Raw genomic sequence first — 19,792 nt, forward strand, 5'->3', positions numbered from 1 at the left:
GTAGATAGATAAAAATATCACACAACTTGATACATATGCACAAAAATAAATATCCTGGCGATACAAGTAGTTGATGGCGAAATTATCCCAATAAATTCCTTCAAATTGGAAACATTTCATGTCAATGGAATAAACAAGAAAAAAGAAAACAGAAAAAGAAAGAAAAAGACAGAAAAAAGAGAGAAAAAGAAATAAAAAAGGAAAAGAAAAATATCACTGGTAGTGATCAATGTTTTGAAAAGGACGAAATTCGTTAGGTTAAGTTCTGACCCCTTATGCCCCTATTCTAACGCTGCTTCAAGTTCGAAAATGTTATTCCTCTTTGTTTATCTTCATTTTTAATATTCTCGCGCAAACATTAGCTTGTGGCCTTCTACAGCATATCACATCATCATTAACAAATCATAATTGTGTATGATAACAACTTTCTTTAAGTAATAAGTAAAAGCTTGTTGTGACTTATTGAAACATTTGAGTTGCGAGTGAAGCGAGGAAGAATTTTTAAAAAAAATCTATTCGTTTGTAATCCTATAACAATATTGATTTATTAGGGCGCCAATACTTTTTCGAAGAGACGCGTCGTTTATTCATTTCCAATACTTTTTTCGTGCTCGTGGGTTTTCTCGAGGTTCTCCCGTTTCCTCCCACTTTCTTCACTCCACCATTTCACTCATCTCTCATCATCACCGTCCCCTTTAGCCTAACCGGCATAACCGTGGGATGTAAAACTTAAAGATTTCATTTCATTCTGTTTTCTTCTTGCACGTTCGACACCCTCTTGTTATCAGCGTAAGTGGCTAAAGCCTCGCACACCCCTCCCCCTACCTACGATTCTCCTGTTAATACAGGACAATGTAGCATTTGTATAAATTACTTCTGTTGCTTCATGTATGTATTTGTATATGCACCAGGGGCACCTATGAAAAATTTATGGCAAAAGTGCGCCATTGTTACTTTAGGGGGAGATATGAAGTAATCGAGCTTGTTCAAATAATTGTACAGTTGCAAGAAAATAATGAATAATTGGGCATTACGTCAGATCAGTCAGTGTCAGGGGAGAAAATACTGCCTTAAAAGAGTTTCAAATCTGTATTTTAAGACGTCTCAGTATACTTGATCCGAATGACACTCGGATTTTTTTTTTATTTTCGGGGGAGGGGGTAGTAGGCCTACATACATGTGAGTGGGCCCTTTAGAAAGCACTTTCCCGGTGGGCTCCTGGGTTGCAGTACGGCTCTGGTCCGCGGGTCGTAGTTTGCCCATTATTGTTTTAGTGAATTTTTAAAATATGTATATCAGGTAGTAAAAAGAAGGTACTCATGCAAAATATATGGCAAATAAACCTTTAACCATTCTATTTTAAGGTTAGATGCAATATTTATTGATATTGCTGAACGGAATAATTATAATATTACTTCAAACATATGTTCTTTCACTTACATGATATTTTACACAACAAAGAACACAATGTGGAATAGGTGCAAAATTTATTATAAAATCAATTTATTATTTATCCATTTATATTCTTTCACGATGGCTACAAAAATCATAGCACAAAGCAATCATCTTAATAGGCATGTTGTCAGTGAAGTACTGGAAATCAAGAAAACTGACAAAAACTTTCAACATTTAAGATCTTCAGAATTTCATCGCTAGATGGCAAGAAAATAATGATTCCTTTCAGGTGTAAGTCTGAATAAATTTTCAATGTGACCGAGAATCGAGAACCAATCCGCAACAGGTATCTCTGAAGGACTCATACATAATGCCGAAACTAGACTCGGGCTTCTGATTGGCCTCAGGAAAAAAAAAAAAGACAAAAGAAGATGTAAATTTGAAATGTGGAAATAAAATTTATCGTGTCCTACTCGTATTAAATAACTTACGGTGAATAACTAGGTGTTAACCAGTGCTATGCTAAACGCTGCTTAAATAGTGTGGTGTTGCCAGATAGTGTCGAGTGTTTACTGATGCCAGATAATAAAAAAAAGTAATCATCGAATTATGTTAAATTAGTTTTCGACCCTTATCGCAATTCTGCTTCTCGAATTGCAACGCTATAATCCAGGAATTTTCTTATTGTGACTACTACAGTAAACGTACATATTTAGGAACAACGCATTATGGCGTTCTGCGCAAATTTCGTCTCAAAATCTATTTCCTTAAATGTAAATTAATATTTAAATAAAATAAGAAACATAACATGAAAAACGGTCAAACAATATATCTATTTCGTAATAAGATCGTTACTTTAAAATACTTTACATATACAAATAAACATTTCGTAAAACTGAACACTTCTTGTAAGATCTAACAGCAAGTGCCATCTTGTGTACTCATTGTAAAACGAATCATATTTTTTCTTTTATTTGTTACATTTTTCGATATCAGGAGACACAACGAAATGAGTCAGTGTCTTGTGCTATAGCTGAAACATTACTCTATCTTAAAGTACAATATTTATAATATGTAACGTTTCATTGCGTAGTACTTAAGGCAATGAGCTAAAATATGTACTGACTTCCGGGTGGTGATCCACCTTAACCATTAGAGATAATTAACTGGTTCATATTAGCTTTGCTGTTCTAAATAATTTGAACTGGAAATACAAATCAGCGAACAAAAGCAACGTTTATTTTAAAATAATAACTGTGAAAGTTTTGCCAACTGTTATTGATACTGGTACTGCCACTGTCAGGGTTTACAGTGTCTGCTGAAACCAATATTTCCAGGTAGTTGGCGAAACTGTTACACAATTATCAGTTTCATACAAACGTTGCTTTTGTTCACTGATTTGTATTTCTAGATCAAGACATGCGATATATTTTTTGCTCTTAATTTTGATTTATTGTTCATCAAATCAATATAAATCATCAATCTGGTTCATCAATCTGATGTGTCTGATATAAACACATATTAGTTTAATGTATTTCCCTAATACATTAAGAAAGATTGACAGATGCAAACTAAGTTACAATATTTAGAATAACAAATAAGAAAGTATTAAATCCTCAATATTGAGATTAAAGTCAAAGAAATGAAATAATGAAAAGAAAAAAAACTGTGCATAGTGTGTGTATTAATGCTAAAGCTGGGAGTCAACCAGTGGCGGATCTTGGGCGAATCTGCCTCCCAGTTTTTGAGTGTCAAAATAATTGAAACTATTATTTAAATATTTTTGAAAGTTGTAACGTATATAGTAGTGGGAGGCACAGAATCTCAAGAAGTACTTCATGGATCACCATCAATTTTCCCCAGGGTGTACAGGCTGAAAAGTTAGAAATCGGTTTCGATGATGATCCCAACATATGGACTTGGTGCGAGCGGTCCCGTGTTCGATTGCCGTTGGGGACACTCGATCGAAAAGGTGTAAGAGCATTCTCAGGCCAGCCATGCTCAGTAAGGTTTTTCCCTGAATTTTTCTCATTCACACGCGACAAATGCTGGAATGGTACCTAATGTATAGGTCCCAGGCCACTTCCTTCCTTCCCCATTTCTTTCTTCCTCTACAATTCCGAGTGTAATATGATCGAAGAGAAGTGTCGTCACCCATATTTGTAATTGGCTAACATGGCCATAGATGCCGAAAGCCTAGAAATCTAATTCCTTACCCAACACATTGACAATCAATGGGCGTAATTAAGGATATCATCCTTGATTGAGAGATTACCTGCAGTGCTGTTGCGAATAGCGGGTTAGTACACCGCTCAGGATACAGAATACTAACCTGTCCGTGGAATACAACTATTGACAAATATCTTTCTACTCGTCAAATCTAATTCAATCGATCGCTAACAGATGACATTGAAGCTGCTCAAGCCCGAGAAGAGCTGTTACGCAAGTGGTTATTTTACTCGATAATTCTAAAGAGTTAAATGTTTTCTATTTTGAAATATTCATTAATCTTAAACTATACTTAATTTAATTTGAGGTAAAAATGCTACCCTAGACTTGTTAGGGAGTTTGGTTTCCCAAAAATCAAACCAAACTTCTTCACGTGATGTACGCTCTGACACTACTTCTTGTTTCTCTATACGATCAGTGTTAAAACCGGAAAATCATATTTTTTAAATTTTTTTTTTACTTACGGTTTGTTAAAACGGATAATGAATTCTATACATGGAACGCTGAATCATTATCAGAGAAGTCATTTCTCGCCCTCTGGTAAATTTGCTCTATGCAGATCGATGTTGGATCCGGAAGTCTACGGTCATTTTCGGTATTAGTAGACAGAAAAGATTGGAGATGTAACTTGTACTCACAACGTTGAATCATGTACAAAATAAATAAATAAATAAATAAATAAATAAAAAGCGTTATGGTGATCAACTTTAAGACCAAAAGTAGTTGATTTCTTCAATTTCTAGTTTAAATAGTGAGTTAAACGATTATATTCCCCCTCAGGCTCGCAATCAGCCACAGAGGTTTGGGGGGGGCATGAATATGTTAGGGGGGCCAAGTCATTAAACATTCTCTTACAAATAGCTAAATTGTGTATTTTGTATTAATAATAGCATTTTGTGTTAAGGTTTGAAGGGGCCACGAAAAGTTTAGGGGGCAGGACCCCCTATCCCCCCTCTGATTGTGGGCCTGTTCACCCTATTCCTGAGATACGGAATCTGTATCGTGAGAATCCCTACACTAGCGTGTAAACAATCTCCATAAACACATGTTTCATTCAGAAACATGTGCTACTGTGTACAAACACTGTCACCCAGCAGACGATAGGAGGAGAACACCAGGAAATCACGTAGTTGGTTCGGAACGAACCTGAAGTTGGACGACCTTCTCCTCCCGTACCACTCCTTCAGCGGACACTCATAAAAGAGGACCACAAGTAGACAAGAAGTATCAATTATGAACTGATCATTAACCTACCTATCTCCCTCTCTGTGGAGGCCGCATTGGGCAACGGAGACATCCTTCCAAAACCTTATCTCAGAAGGCTGTATTGGGCAAATGATATATCTCACAACTACCTTCCTAGTGGGGCTGCATTGCGCTACGGAGAAATCCTCAACAATCCAACAAACTTATAGAGGGTTGTTTAAAATTCTTTGTTCGAAATCACCAAGCAGATCGGTAAAAATGGCTTCCACACGTTATTTTCGCTAAAAACACGTATATATAGTCTCTTCAGTCCGTAGGTGCACATATGTGCTATTTTCCCCCCCTTCTATTCTGAGGCTTGCATTGTAGTAAAAACTGCTTTGTAACTTTTGTGTACCTCCCACTTGTGTTTATTACTAATCTTGTTTATTAGATGGCACCAACAATCACCGTATTTCAAACGATAGTTACAAAAACAAAATGTGAACTGCTTAGTGCCAGGGCTCTAGAGGATAGGGCGGTACAAAATATTCCTCCAGATTCTTATTATTCGGGTATGAATCTCGCACATTGACTGAATACTCCAGGACGTCAAGATACCATTCCAAGTGGAGAGAGATAAGTTGATCATAATAAGGAATAAAGTTAAAAGTAATTTGCAGAAGGATATCTAAATCAGAGAAAATTCTATGATAAGCGACATAAACAGACATCTTATGCTCCTCATTTCGTCTATTTTCCATCAAGATGAAGGGCTGTAAAGAATATAGAATGAAAATAAATGTTGGAAAGACAAAAGCCATGACGATTTAAACTAAGCGGTCAGTGTCAAATACAAAAGTAAGAAGACAATAGAACAAGTGAATAGTTTTCGATACCTGAGTAATATTCTTAGTAATGACATGAAGTGCGAACGTGAAATAAAAGCAAGGATAGGAATGGCGAAAGAAGCCTTTAAAAGAAAGAAAAGTCTGTTTTGTGGGACCTTGAACAAAGAGTTGAGAAAAAGACTCATAAAATGCTTCGTGTGGAGTGTTGTACTGTATGGGGCGGAAACGTGAACATTACGTAAAGGTGATGAAAATCGACTGGAAGCCTTCGAAATGTGGGCGTAGAGAAGAATGGAAAGAATTAGTTGGGTCGAGCGGAAAACGAATTAGAGGGTGTTAGAAATGGTGGGTGAGAAAAGAACACTTTTAGTTATTATTAGGAAGAGGAAGAGAAACTGGTTGGGACATTGCCTAAGAAGAAATTGTATCATGAGGGACGTGCTAGAGGGTATCGTAGCAGGAAAGAGAGGGAGGGGACGAAGGAGGCTATAATTAATAGACGATATAAAATCAGAAAGATCACACGTGAAAACGAAGAGCTTAACGGAGGACCGTAGACCATGGAAACTTCTCAGCTGCTGCAAGTGACCTGACCGTCAGAATTTAACGTTTCGAAAAATGTAACGTAACACCTTTATCCTCTAAGTGCTTCATTTATTTACTAAATATGCATAAATTAACATCAGCCATTTTAGGGTAAATCGACCGAAAAAAAAAAAACAGTCCCTCTTTCTTTTACGAAACTTTCGTGAAAACTAATTGTCATACAGGGGCGGATCCAGGCTGAATGTTTGGGGGGAGACGTTCGTTCAATATTAATAGGTTATATTTTAAATTTATATTACAAAAGTGAAAATTTTAAGGATAGGTTTTATTTTTAAAATAAAAAATAACCTAGTCTGGGGAGGGGGCGATCGGGGCAAAGTGGTTATTTCTCAGTAAAGGGGCGCCCCCTGGATCCGCCCCTGTTGTATATTGTAAAGTAGTAAATTAAATATTTATTTATGAAATATGAACAAAATATTTCAAAATGTTTTTCAGAAAGAAAAAAAAAGTCCAGAAAAAGAACTCGCTGTTAAGAGTTAACTACCCTTTGATGATTCTTTAATGAGAAATAACTCATCATTTCTTAAAATGTCAACGAAATTCCTCGATGTTTTACATCAAAAATCGTCGTAATAAGAACAACTCTAATAGGTAAACCCCTACTTCTGAAGTCACTGAACAGAGCTGTCAATTAAAAATACTATTCCCAACTTTTACCTGTCGTTCAACTATATTTTATTCACAGCGATGTTATCTCAATTAAACTGGTTTTGTATGCATATGCGCAATATGTATAAAAATTATGTCGAATGGATAAGCGTAAGAGTGGGTGCATTGACATAAAGAAAATAACCTTCTCTGTACGTAGGGATTACAAAATTTGTATATAAATTGAAGAAGAATTCGGTTTCGTTTCCATGGCCAAAAGACTGCAATGTTATTGCCGCTGGAAAGTTATGCAAGCAATAGTTACAAATATAGACTTATTTTCCCACCTAGTGACAATTCAGTTATTTTGTTTTCGTTGCTTGCAGAAGCGACTCTTCACAAAATCATATGCCTTTCCAATATTTTATATAAAGTCCAATATATATATATATAAATACCATTATAGACACTTATTGTGTATACGAATGACGAACGACCAAACAAAGATGTTTAACTATTTCAGTGTGAAGCTAGGATCTCTGATTGAAACCAATAACGGATTTTCTAACAGCGTTAAGTCACGACGCTTGTTGTTACCCTAGTTGAAGTGTTCTATCTCTGCTCTTTCTAGCGGTCGCCTGCATAGTCCTTTCAACGCCTAGCCTTATGTACAATATAATCACAATTTTAATGTGACTTAAAAATCTTGTTTCATACTTAATGTTACTTCCTTGCGGCAGGCTGCACACGAGTATCGTAAGAAGGATTTATTCTGCTTCTTGCAGAGAAATGAACGACTGAGATTGTATCTAGGGCGAGAGAACTCTGCAGTAGATTGTGGAAACATTATATTTGCTTTGTAACGCCTATATATCAATTATTATTATTATTATTATTATTATTGTTATTAAAGAAAAACTAAAACATTTTCTTATAAGTATTTACGAAACAAATGGTTGTTCTTGAACTAGAGAATGGTCAATTGCAAAGTCGTGCACATTAGGTTTAAGGTGAGAAACTGTAAATTCTGTTCCAGCTAGACTTGCGGAAATTCATGAAGATTTTGGAGCTTCCTCCTGTATATATGGTTAACAAACGCTTCTTTGAGAAGGACTACCAGGATTCGATTCCCGATAGGAGGAGCATGTGTGATTCGAAATTTAAGTCTTGAGTCTGAAATTGAATGGTCTAAAAAAATTGAATACATAGGAACCTACGTTGAAATGCAATCCATCATGAAAATGTGATCATGACGCATTTTAGAAGTTATTGTTATAAATATACGAGAAACGAGTCTAGTTAATTTTTCACCATTGTGTAGTTGACTTTTTGTACTTGTTTAAAATTATACTGTTAATTTGTAATTGATGGGTGTGGATATATAGTCGAATGATAAGCCCAATTATACAGAAGAGAACACAGGAAATGAAATCTTTAAGTTTTACGTCCCAGAGTTATGCCGGTTAGGCTAAAGGAGACGGTGATGATGAGAGATGAGTAAAATGGTGGAATGAAGAAAGTGGGAGGAAACGGGAGAACTCCGAGAAAACTCACGAGCACGGTGTTTGTCCACCACAAGTCCACACGGCGCGGCCTGGGATCGAACCAGGAACCTCAAGCAACGTAAATGAACGCTCTACCACTGAGCCACCGCGCCACCCCCCAACATCAATTGGTTTCTAATTCTTGAATAACTTGAATTCTTTATACTTTTATGAACTCCACCTGAAAAACATAAGTATATTGGATATATGATTATGCAATTGCAAATTCGAGCGGTCCCGAATTCTATTCCCGGTGGGGGCACTCGGTCTCGAAAAAGTCTAAAACGCTTTTTCAGGCCAGTCATCCTGAATGAGTTTTCCTCATTCACACCAGGCAAATGCCGGAGTGGTACCTAACATATATGTCCCAAGCTACTTCCTTCCTTCCCTTTCTCCGGATAGTGTGCTCGCCGAGGACGTCATCCTTCAAACGTGACGGGCTAACATGGCCAGAGATGCCGAAAGCCCAGAAATTTAACTCCTAAATCCAAAATTGCGAATTCGATGTTACTTGTAAACATAGGTGCCTTGCATCAGAATTTAAACAATGCCTTAAAAGTGGAAATTTATGGTATGGTTTAAAATTAGGAGTGGGCGATTCAAGGGCGCCGTTTCTGGGGGAACAGGGGGGCCCGGGCCCCTCCAAAGCTCATGTGGGCCCCTATTGTATTTATGAATATTCAATATTTGGCATAATTTGAATACAATTTGTCTTAAAATTCTCATATATATACCTTCTGCATCTAAATGCCCCCTATAAATTTACAGAGAAATCGGCGCCCTTGGGGCGATTTTGCGGGTGGAAAACAAATTTGGCTTTGCTTGCACTGCCGATGTGATTTCTCTTGTGTACAGAGTTGCCAACCTCAGAGAACAAAATTGTCGATTTCCGCCTTTAAAATTATCGCATACTGCCAAAAATATTGTATATTCATTATATACGTGATAATTGTAGAAGCAATTATAAATACTACTAATAATAGCAATAAAATATAATAAACTTATCTAGTAATCTTCAGTTTCGTCCCCTAAATCGGCGCCACTGTCCTCAGCATTTTTTAAAATCCTGAATTAGCACAATATTTCCATCCTCTCGTAAAAGTAATTGAATTTAAAGAATGGGTAGATGTGTCATTTGCCAATTCTCAAATCGTTATTGATTTATTTTATAGCCGGAATGATTGTTAAAAATCTCAGTATATGTGTTTTGTAATTATTTAACAAACATCTACAATTTATTTGCACATTAAAAAAAAACTTTTTTAAAAAAGTGTTCTAAAATTATCGTATATTTACCTATTATTGCAAGGGAATTATCGTATATAACATGAAGGCTTATATTATTTTATATCACGATAAATTATCGTGTGGTTGGCTAGCCTGCGTCAGAAGTTGTACGCTAAAAAATAATATTTAAAAAAAATTGAAAAGCCCAAAGGAGTGCAAAAGGAAGGGGGTTTAACAAGCAGTGGTTATAACTAATTACGCTAGATAGCACATGTGCATACACTAACGCTGAGAAGAATTTCTTTACCACTTTCGTGCACTGCCATCTAACCTCAAGACTAGAAAATACGTGAAAATGGAAATTTCACCAGCAAATACTAAACCGTTACGTTTTAAGACGCGTCAGTGGCAAAAGTACAACCATTTTTGTCTTTTTTTTTTTTTTTTAAAAAAAAAAGTGATTCTATGATCCACGTCAGGAGAGTAATTTGTGGAAGGCAGAGGGGTGAGAAATACATGCTTTTCAAGAACATGTATGTCAATATAGGCCACTACTACTCAGGCCCGTAGCCAGCCCAAAAATTTAGGGGGGGGGGCGACTCAATCATATTATACTTCATCACCATATTATAGTTCATTTGCAAACCTACCGTGAAATTTTATGGGGGCCAGCCAAAATTTAGGAAGGGGGGCGGCTCCCTCTTGCCCCCCGTGGATACAGGCCTGCTAGGTCTACTACTACTACTACTACTAAAAAAGTGAAACTTGTATGTCGGTGGATAATTTTTACCACCTGGCGAAATCCGAAATGGCGCTACTGAAAATGAAATGAAATGAAAATTTGAGTTTTACGTCCCACGGTTATGCCGGTTAGGCTAAAGGAGACGGTGATGATAAGTAATGAATGAAATGGTGAATGAAGAAACTGGGAGGAAACGGGAGAACCCCGAGGAAAGCCACGCATACGGTGTTTGTCCACCACAAGGCGCCACTGATTCACGGGCACAGATACTTCCAAAAATTCTGACATTATTTTTAGACTTCCAATCTATGCTACGTAATAATGTCGGACGTCTTATAGGACGGTTATATCCGTCCGTTAATCTGTTGACGGATATCAGAGCAAAAATAAGAAATGTTGGAAAGCGGTTTTCACAATAGACAGAGCTTCCCAAGGATAGGCTTCCACCCTCTCCATCAACTGTCTATTCGAAACCGGAAGTGGTAGAAATCAATCATTTCCGGTTTCAACATTGATCGCTACAGGACAGAAACTGTTCGTAGATGGTGGCATATTGTATTCTAGAAACAATTCAGCGTTGCAAGAAAACATGCAATAACCACCTATATCACTACCGAAATCGGAATCGGTTCAAATTTACTAAGTACTTTCCGTTTCAATTTTGATTTCCAAAACGGTACGATGTATCGAGAAATGTTTTCTTAATCGAATTCAGCGTCTAAAGAATAGGTACCATTTCCTGCAGTAACTCTCTATTGAAACCGGAAATGGTAGAAATCATCTCTTTCCGGTTTCAATGTTGATAGCCCTAGAACAACAGCAGTGAAATGTAGCGAGAAGTGTTTTTTGTTATGTGGAATGATTGCTTGTTATCATTATTGCTTCTTGCTTCGCCTGCCTTCCAACCACATATTTCGATCTCTTTCTTGTAGCTCCATTGATAGCATTCTGGTGTTCCTTCTCGCTTCGCTGACAAGGTAGTGGAACTACGAAAATTGAAAAAAATCACTTTCATCAAACACCAAAGTGTTTAGTTGATATATTATAGTTATTTTAAATATATTAACTGCTGTTTCAACTATGGTTATTATGCTTTCAAGACGCGCGGAAACTTGAAACGTAACGGTGGAACAGGGTTACAGTGAACAGTCAAACGTAGTTTTTGTTTGTTTGTTTGTTTATTTTCGTTCTTATAATAATAAATCTTGAAAAAATTCACAGTGACAACGCTTAAAGGTTGCAGCTTACGGGAGTAGTGAGAACGTAAATACATTATAACGACAATCGTCGAAAAACTAAATTTAAACCCGCACTAATTCGAATTCGAGAAACCGTCAAGTGGTGGTTCATATTAGTGTAAAATCGGACGTGTTATGGAACGTCAACACTAGGCTCCCTTGTGTTCGTAGCTAGGCGTGTTGCGATGTTATGATTCACGTATATACGTGATAAAAACGTGAAATACGAGAATACCGTGACAAACGTCATATGACCTTTTTCTCTTATTTTGACGTGATCAATCACCTCTTACAGTTTGTCGGTATAGTTCAATGGTTTATCAGGTTGAAATGGTTGTTTTATAAAGTGTACAACACACACAGTAAGGAATAATACATGCAAATATGCACAAACTATCTAATTTCGTACAAACTGTTAGAAATGTTTGATATGCCTTCCTTTCGTAATACGACACGGTAGTGGAAACACTCACTGTGTCTTTCACATGCCCACAAAGGAAAATAAACAAAAGCTGTCAGATCGGGAGATCTAGGAGACCAGGAAAAAAGCGCTAAGTTATCTTCACTATATAGCCCAATCCAATGGCGTAGAAGTTCTTCGTTCAGACAGAGCATATTTAAAGATGTTTGTTGTTTGCCGAAAGCAAGTTACATAAGTTAGAAAATTTGTAATAGTATGTCTGAAACTTGGACAATATCTGTATATTTTCAAGTATCATTCGTTATTGTATGTTATGTACATCTTTAATAACACCCTTTCAAACCAGATACCGGTATGTCATTTATAATCACCCTGTACTGTTGCACTACTACATTCTGTTTTGATGTAAAACTCCGTATTTTGAGGATCTTTACGGTTTAGGAGGCAATATACTCATCGACTCTTCTGAGCCCGCCATCTCACGAGATACGCTACTATCCATACAACAGTGTTTTCAACAGTTTTTTTTTTTTTTTTAATGGAAACCATATTTTAAGAAAGTATGTGCGCATATGCAACTGCATATTTTGAAGGTAAGTCATATTTTATGGATGTCCGCATATTTCTGCATTGTTTGAAGTTACGAATCATTGTGATTTTCTCAACGTCAGTAGTTTCGTGTACATTGAGAAAATATTTATTAAGAAAATATTTATTCCTACCACTTTTCCAGCATCAAAAGACATTAATTTAATTATTTGATACATATTTCCACAATTGTTGATACAATTAAATGTCTGGAAAATAAAGATGCATCCAATTTACTATTGCATGAAGGTGCTTCTCCCGATTCACTGGAACTTATTGTTAATGACTTTTTAAAGTTATGCCCTAAAAGCACTGGCGCAAATCCCGGGGGGATGAGAGGGACATGTCCCCTCCAATTTTGGAACTGAGTGGGACTGCCCCCCAATAATCCGATTTGAAATATGTTTTGGGGTAGAAATGTGATGATTTGTGTCCAATTGCCACAAAGGAAAGTGAAATGCAATTGAAGTCCCCCCCCCCAGAATAAGTCTCAAATCTGCTCGCCTCCCAATATTTGAAGACAACTCTGCTCCCCTGATCCTCCATAGCATTGTTTTTCAACTTCATAAATATTTTGAACATCGCATTATATATATATATATATATATATATATATATATATATATATATATATATATATAGATATATATATATATATATATATGGGAATGGTCTTACCCGTCCCCCCTCAATGTTGAAGACAGATTTGAGCCGATGCCTAAAAGGAACTGAAAAGAAAAAAAGGTTGAAGGGAAGTTGGATGAGATGATTTAGCTCAAATATAGCATTTGGAAACATCGAGTCAGTTAGCCAGTACATGTAGAGAGTGATTCCAAACTTTCTGTGGTATTGTACGAATATTATCCAGTTATGTCAGTTGGTATTCAAAAGATCATTCTTGTCATATTAACTTATTTTAAGAGAAAATACACGAAATGTGGTGCTAGAAAACAATGGGGATCTAGCCTGAGGCCGGAGGGCCTATTCCCCCCAGTTTTCTGAGTGACAAAAAGAACAAGCTATTATTTATATTTTTTGAAAGCATATAGTAAATACATAATATACCTATCATAATTTGGGTTCTGGCTGCCCCCACGTTTTACTTTCTAGATCCGCCACTGCCAGAAAATTTTAAGAAACTTCTAGTAGTGTGCTCAGGGCCGGATTTCTAAATAGGCTGAATAAACTGCAGCCTAGAGCAGCAAATTTTAACATTTTCTGCAGCCTAGAGCAGCAAATTTAACATTTTTTTACAGCCTAGAGCAGCACATTTTAACATTTTTTTTTGAAGGAGCAAATTTCGTAAAACAAGATTGCTATACTTATTTATTCTCTAAAGACTGAAAATTATTTTATAAAACTAATAATAGTTTGAGCTGAAAAAAGTAAGTTGTTAGTATTTTTCTTTTATTGTGTATCAAAATATTATTAAACAAAAAAGTGGATATTTATTCGAGAGACTAGTATACGTTTTGATATTTGGTATCTCAGGCCTCGGATAAAATGCGGACCAACTGGACGGAAACAACTTTTAGGATATTTGATATCAAGAGTGTAACGGATGACAGAAAAGCCTACAAAATAAATAAGCTGATTTACAATCTCTAGCCTGCTTCATGATCTAGAGTCGACTATAGCTAAAAGCTCTGGACTGTAGTTAAATTTAAGTGCTCATCTTTTGACAGGTTATTTTCTTGTATAATATTAGTTTTTGAAATACTTTTGAGGGTTTAAATGGCATAAAACCACTTTTGTAAGTACAATATTTCCAAAATTTTCAGGACGGAGGCAAACCATTCGGTACGAGAGGCAACTCTACAAACGGCAAAAACTTTAAATCCAGTTCTTAGTATATTGTAGATATTCATTCTATACACAGTAAAACACTGTAAGCGACAGAATCTAAAGTCAATAAGCTGTTTCTAAGTGCATAGCATTTTGGTTGTAGTACACACTTTATGGTTTGTAAATGCATATAAATTCTGATCCTACTCATAAAGTTGTATTTGGTTGGCGTTGGTTACACATTTCACTCTGTTTTTGGCATCTAACCTGTTTTCTTTTCATTACAGTTGGCTCCGTTACCAAAACCAAAGCTTCATAGCTGGCGCGTGAAGTCAGATATTCAATTTAGGTATGCTGTCACTGTTATTAGCAGCCAGTTATCAAATCCAGCTCCAGAGGCTCAAGAAATATCCTTCAGCATCATTTTACCAGAGAATACATTCATCTCTGATTTTCTTTTGTAAGTATTTTTCAATTTTGTAGTGTTTCGCGATGTTGCTATAGCAAACGTTTGGTATTTCACCACACAGTTGGGAGCACTACTCGATGAAATATTTAATAATAGTATACTATATACACATGATACACCTAAAGATTGATGTCATTTAAAAAGATATAAAAGATTTCTATCTTGCGTGGGAAGTATGTAAACCATCTTCTGTTATGTTAATAATTTTACGAAGCATGCACTCTCTGTGTGTGTACTATAAAAATTTCACAATAATCACTTCATTCCAGAGCAGTGATAATATATTTTCTTCTGGGGGGGGGGGCGAGATTTTCAATATACTGGGGAGTGTAAATAGTATAACGAAAATACTAGGAAACTACATTGAGCACGATAGCATAAATGGTCCCGGGAGAGCATTTCGTGGTTCCGGAAGGAACTTTCCCCCGGGCCATCCCAAGAAAATCATCACAGTTCCAGACTCTACAGCTGTTGCAGGTTCATTTTAATGACGTGGAGTGTATTCACTACCGGATTACTAAGTTCCTTGATGAACGTTCCGTGGAACATAAACGCTATCTTTAACGAACCTCCAAGAAAAAAGTAGAATACAAATCCAGCAAACAAGGTGATTAAAATTGTCTCAGCTAACAGCTCGACAGATTCAGGGCCTTAAAATAAGGCAATTGAGAGGCATTCGTACATTTCTTGAAAAATAAGGAAAACTCTGTGGTATTCAGTTGGATTAACAATCAGTTTTCTAACATATCCCGAAACAAGTTGGCAGTCACGGTTTTTTCAGCGAAGGAAAATGGGCAATGAACTTCCTCTCTCGCATTTAGAACGCGAGTTTCGCCCTAGATAGTTTAAGGGCAAAATATGATGCCTATTGGATATATAATATATGGTGCCTAGGTCAGAAGAAAATGTTTCAAGTACAGTATATATATATATATTCATAGACAATCACTGTCAATCCACTGCTGGATGAAGCTCTTCCAACTCTTTCAATACAAGCATGTATCTCGGTTAATTCTTTGTCGGTCAATTCCAAATAATTGATGGTGCCGTTTTGAAAGGCAAGAGAGAACAAGAGACATTGTTGAATTTTGAATATCCTTTTCCTTAATGGAAAATGGGGATTGTCAGGTTTTTAGTAAAGAATTAGAGTGAGTTTTATCAGCGTCATCAAGATTGGCTTGAAAGAAGTCCTTTATTTAGAGATACGCACGAGACAAGATTTGTGGCTGTATCGTCTCCAAAATGTGCTGTAAAAGTGATGTCTCGACTCTAAAAATGTATATTTCTCTATTGGAAGAGCCGTGTCTCGACTCGAATTTTGTCAGGAAAATCCTGTCTCGACTCGTCTCGTGCGCATCCCTACCTTTCTTCATGGCGTATTCGTGCATCTTTGGTTGAGTTGTTTGGTGACTAAATTAATCTGAGATAGATTTGGTGATTTTGTATAGAATAATCATCAATGAGAAAAATGTAAAGTGGTTTTGTGTTCTCTTTAGACAATATCATTCAAATTCAGGTATTGTCAGTATTTTTGATGGGCATGACATCATCTTGTAGATTTGTAGTTTTACTTGCCACCAGTGATCAAGTCGCGCACACTATCACTATAGATGTTGTTAAGAGCTAACGTTCCTTTTACAGCATTTCTTTTAACAAGACGCCTCGTATTATCTTTAGGAATGTCTAGATCTTGGATGCCAAATGACAGATCGTTATGTTGGAAACATGTAATTATACAAAGGTTGATCAAAAGTAATACCTTTTGTAGTATACAAATGTATTACGGAACATATGACGGCAAAAGGTATTACATATTATAACCTGAACTGTTCTCTACAGAAAACTACTGTTCAACATAGTCTTAATGTTTTTGAACATATTTGCGCCATCGTCGAACCTAGGCATCAAAATCATTTTGTAAAAAATCAGGATTTTGATTCTTAACCCATCATTTTAAAGTTCCAACTTCATCCAAGTCATCGAATCTGTGATATCCCAAGTCGTCAATTATTCCTTGGGCAGAACTACAACGAGGCGTTCAATGCATTAACAATATTCTGAATTGTAATGCGTCTATCTCCTCGAATCAATTCATCAGCACATTCTCGATTTGCATCTGTAACTTATGCTGTCAGCCAGCTGCCTCGCGGTTCATCTGTAATTTCTGTTTCTCCGTTTTCAATCTTCTTCATCCAATGACGCACATTGCTGATGTCCATTACAGTGTCCCATAAACATTTTCCCAGAGATTATGGATTTCCATAGGTGGACAACCTTCTTTCGCCAGAAATTCAATGATGACTTTTTCTTTTAGCTTCAGATACATGGTTCTAATCAGTCAATCTGAAAAAGAAAATATGGCATTAGTAGAGTAAGATAACTTCTATAATATAATGCATAAATAGTTCACTAGCTATAATAATAGAAACAAAATTATAGCAAGGAGGCATTGCTTTTTCATCTACCCTCGTATTTTGTCATTATAACCTATATAACAATTTAATGCAACATAAGTACCTTTGTTTAATTCTTCCTCTGTTCACGGTCATATCACTTTCAACGTCATATGGCTACATCTATCTGATTCTGTATTTAAGGGGGCAGACTACTAAATATTTTTCAAAAGCTAACAATTTTTCTTTTGCCCGTTTCTCGTAAGTGAAAAGAGATAATGAAATGTAACTTACCACAATAATGGATAATGTTATTCTACACCCGGAAATGTGAATTGGAAGAATTTTCAGTGTTGCTATCCATAGAAATTACAGTGTGACCAGAATTTGAATTACCCAAAAATCTAGGTTAAGGCAGCGACTAGAAAAATGAACTCAATAGTAATTGATAACTTATTATGTTGTTTTGGTTCCTTGTTAACTACTTTTTTAAACAATATTTGTATTTATTTTGTAATAGCTTACATAAGTTATTACAAAATAGAAAAGTTATTACAAAATTATTTAAAATATTATTTAAAAAATAGTTAACAAGGAACCAAGACAACATAATAAGTTACCAATTACCATTGAGTTCATTTTTCTAGTCGCTGCCTTAACCTAGATTTTTGGGTAATTCAAATTCTGGTCACACAGTAATTTCTATGGATAGCAACACTGAAAATTCTTCCAATTCGTATTTTCGGGTGTAGAATAACATTATGTTTTATTGTGGTAAGTTACATTTCATGATCTTTTTTCACTTACGAGAAACGGGCAAAAGAAAAATTGTTAGCTTTTGAAAAATATTTAGTAGCGAAAAAAATGTAACTTTTATGAAAAGTCGATATTTGTTTTCTCTGTGATGTATTTTTAATCCTGTCTAATTTTCAGAGAAAGTGATGGTGAAGTATTTAGAGCGAATGCAAAGCGAAGAGAACCTACAAAAAGAGAATACAAATATGTCATTCAGTCCGGAAGAACAGGGGCGTATGTGGAGTCAAGGTATGTTTAATATACTATAACTGAATTTTTGTGTGTTTCCCCGGTTTGATATATTTGTCCAGATAGTAAAATCCAGAACAAACTGTTTACAACTGAATCAGATATGTATATTAGTGTAGGAACAAATAATGTATGAACCCAAGTCTCTCAAGATAATAATAATAATAAAAAGGATAAGTTGAACCTAATCAAAATTGTGGGAGAGCAGTCACGTGCATTAGCGTTGAAGGAGTCAGACGTGAAACCATCCAGGCAGGGGCGGATCCAGGGGGAGCGATCGGGGCAATCTCCCCCCAGAAGATGAAACTTTCTTATTTTATATATATAAATAAAACCCATCCCAGAGTTTGGAGCCCCTAAAAGTAGCAGTATGACAACCCACCGCCCCCCCCAGAAGTCGGTCCTGGATCCGCCCCTGCTGCTAAGTTTCTTGTTTTATATGAGAAAAAAATTATTTAACGAATATTTAAAAACAATAGTACGTTTACAGAATTTCAATACATTATTTATAGATATTTTATTGCAACACGAAGGATTTGATGCTGCGGTTAACACAGGCCTCGTGATACCGATTCAACGAAGATGTGATGTTAAGTGGTGTAAAAATAACACTGCGGTTGTGTTACAAAATTAGATGAATGGTTGAAGGAGCGCAAAGATAGAAAGAACGCAGGCCCGTATCAACGGGGGGCCGGCCACTCTAAATTTTTACTCGTCCCCTAAAATTTTCACGGTAGACTTGCAAATGAACTATGATATGGTTGGATCGCCCTCCTCCTACATTTTTGGGCTGGCTGCGAGCCTAAAGACCTGGACGGTAATCTTACTATATTAGTATCATGGGTTTTTATTAACACCCAGGCTAGCATATAAATTCTAAGCTGATTACCACTAACTTCATTATATTTACCCCGCATGTCCGAGTATCCATCTGGAAAACATAAAATCTTAAGTACTACTTGATGGAACATATTCAATTTTAGCCAAGACGAAGAGGGCCAAAAGTTACGAATAGACATCGCTTATGGAAGTGATGATCAAACCGGAAGTAGCAGAAAACAATCATCTGCGGCTTTTACGGTGATCACTATAGAACAAAAACGATAAAAGATCCCCATGCCGTAAGTATCGGTGAATCACCGATGGACAACTAGCGATCTCTCGCCAAAAAATTGGCGGTCTCGCAGCGACGATCCGCGGTGGCCCCACTTCTGTTTTGAAAATTATGCCATCAGTGGCTCACCAGTAGGAGAGACGGGATGAAACGCCAATGAACCAAAAAATTACTCCTCCAAAATATGTTAAATCGCCTATATGTATGATTTGTTTACATTAAGGTGAGACTTAAAGACACTGAAAAAAGTACCCCAAAAAGTATGTCGGAATGGGTGCGAACCACCAGCCTTATGATTACTAGTCGCGAGTTCTTCGACTTCGCCACGATGGTGGTGAAGAAACCATCACTTGTAGAGGGATAAATCGTTGAG

At 36.4% G+C, this 19,792-nt stretch overlaps 1 protein-coding gene across 1 annotated transcript in view; it reads left to right on the forward strand.

Annotated features, from left to right (window-relative positions):
- The window catches only part of LOC145693612 (uncharacterized), an 81,268-nt gene that overhangs the window by 5,579 nt on the left and 55,897 nt on the right, over positions 1-19,792 (forward strand). The window contains exons 2-3 of the mRNA XM_081769761.1: positions 14,687-14,859; positions 18,195-18,305. Of these exons, the coding sequence (XP_081625887.1) occupies positions 14,687-14,859; positions 18,195-18,305 (284 nt within the window). The remainder of the gene's footprint in view (positions 1-14,686; positions 14,860-18,194; positions 18,306-19,792) is intronic.

Source organism: Thermobia domestica, chromosome 8 (assembly GCF_964235325.1).
Source record: "Thermobia domestica chromosome 8, izTheDome1.hap1.1, whole genome shotgun sequence".
NCBI lineage: Eukaryota > Metazoa > Arthropoda > Insecta > Zygentoma > Lepismatidae > Thermobia > Thermobia domestica.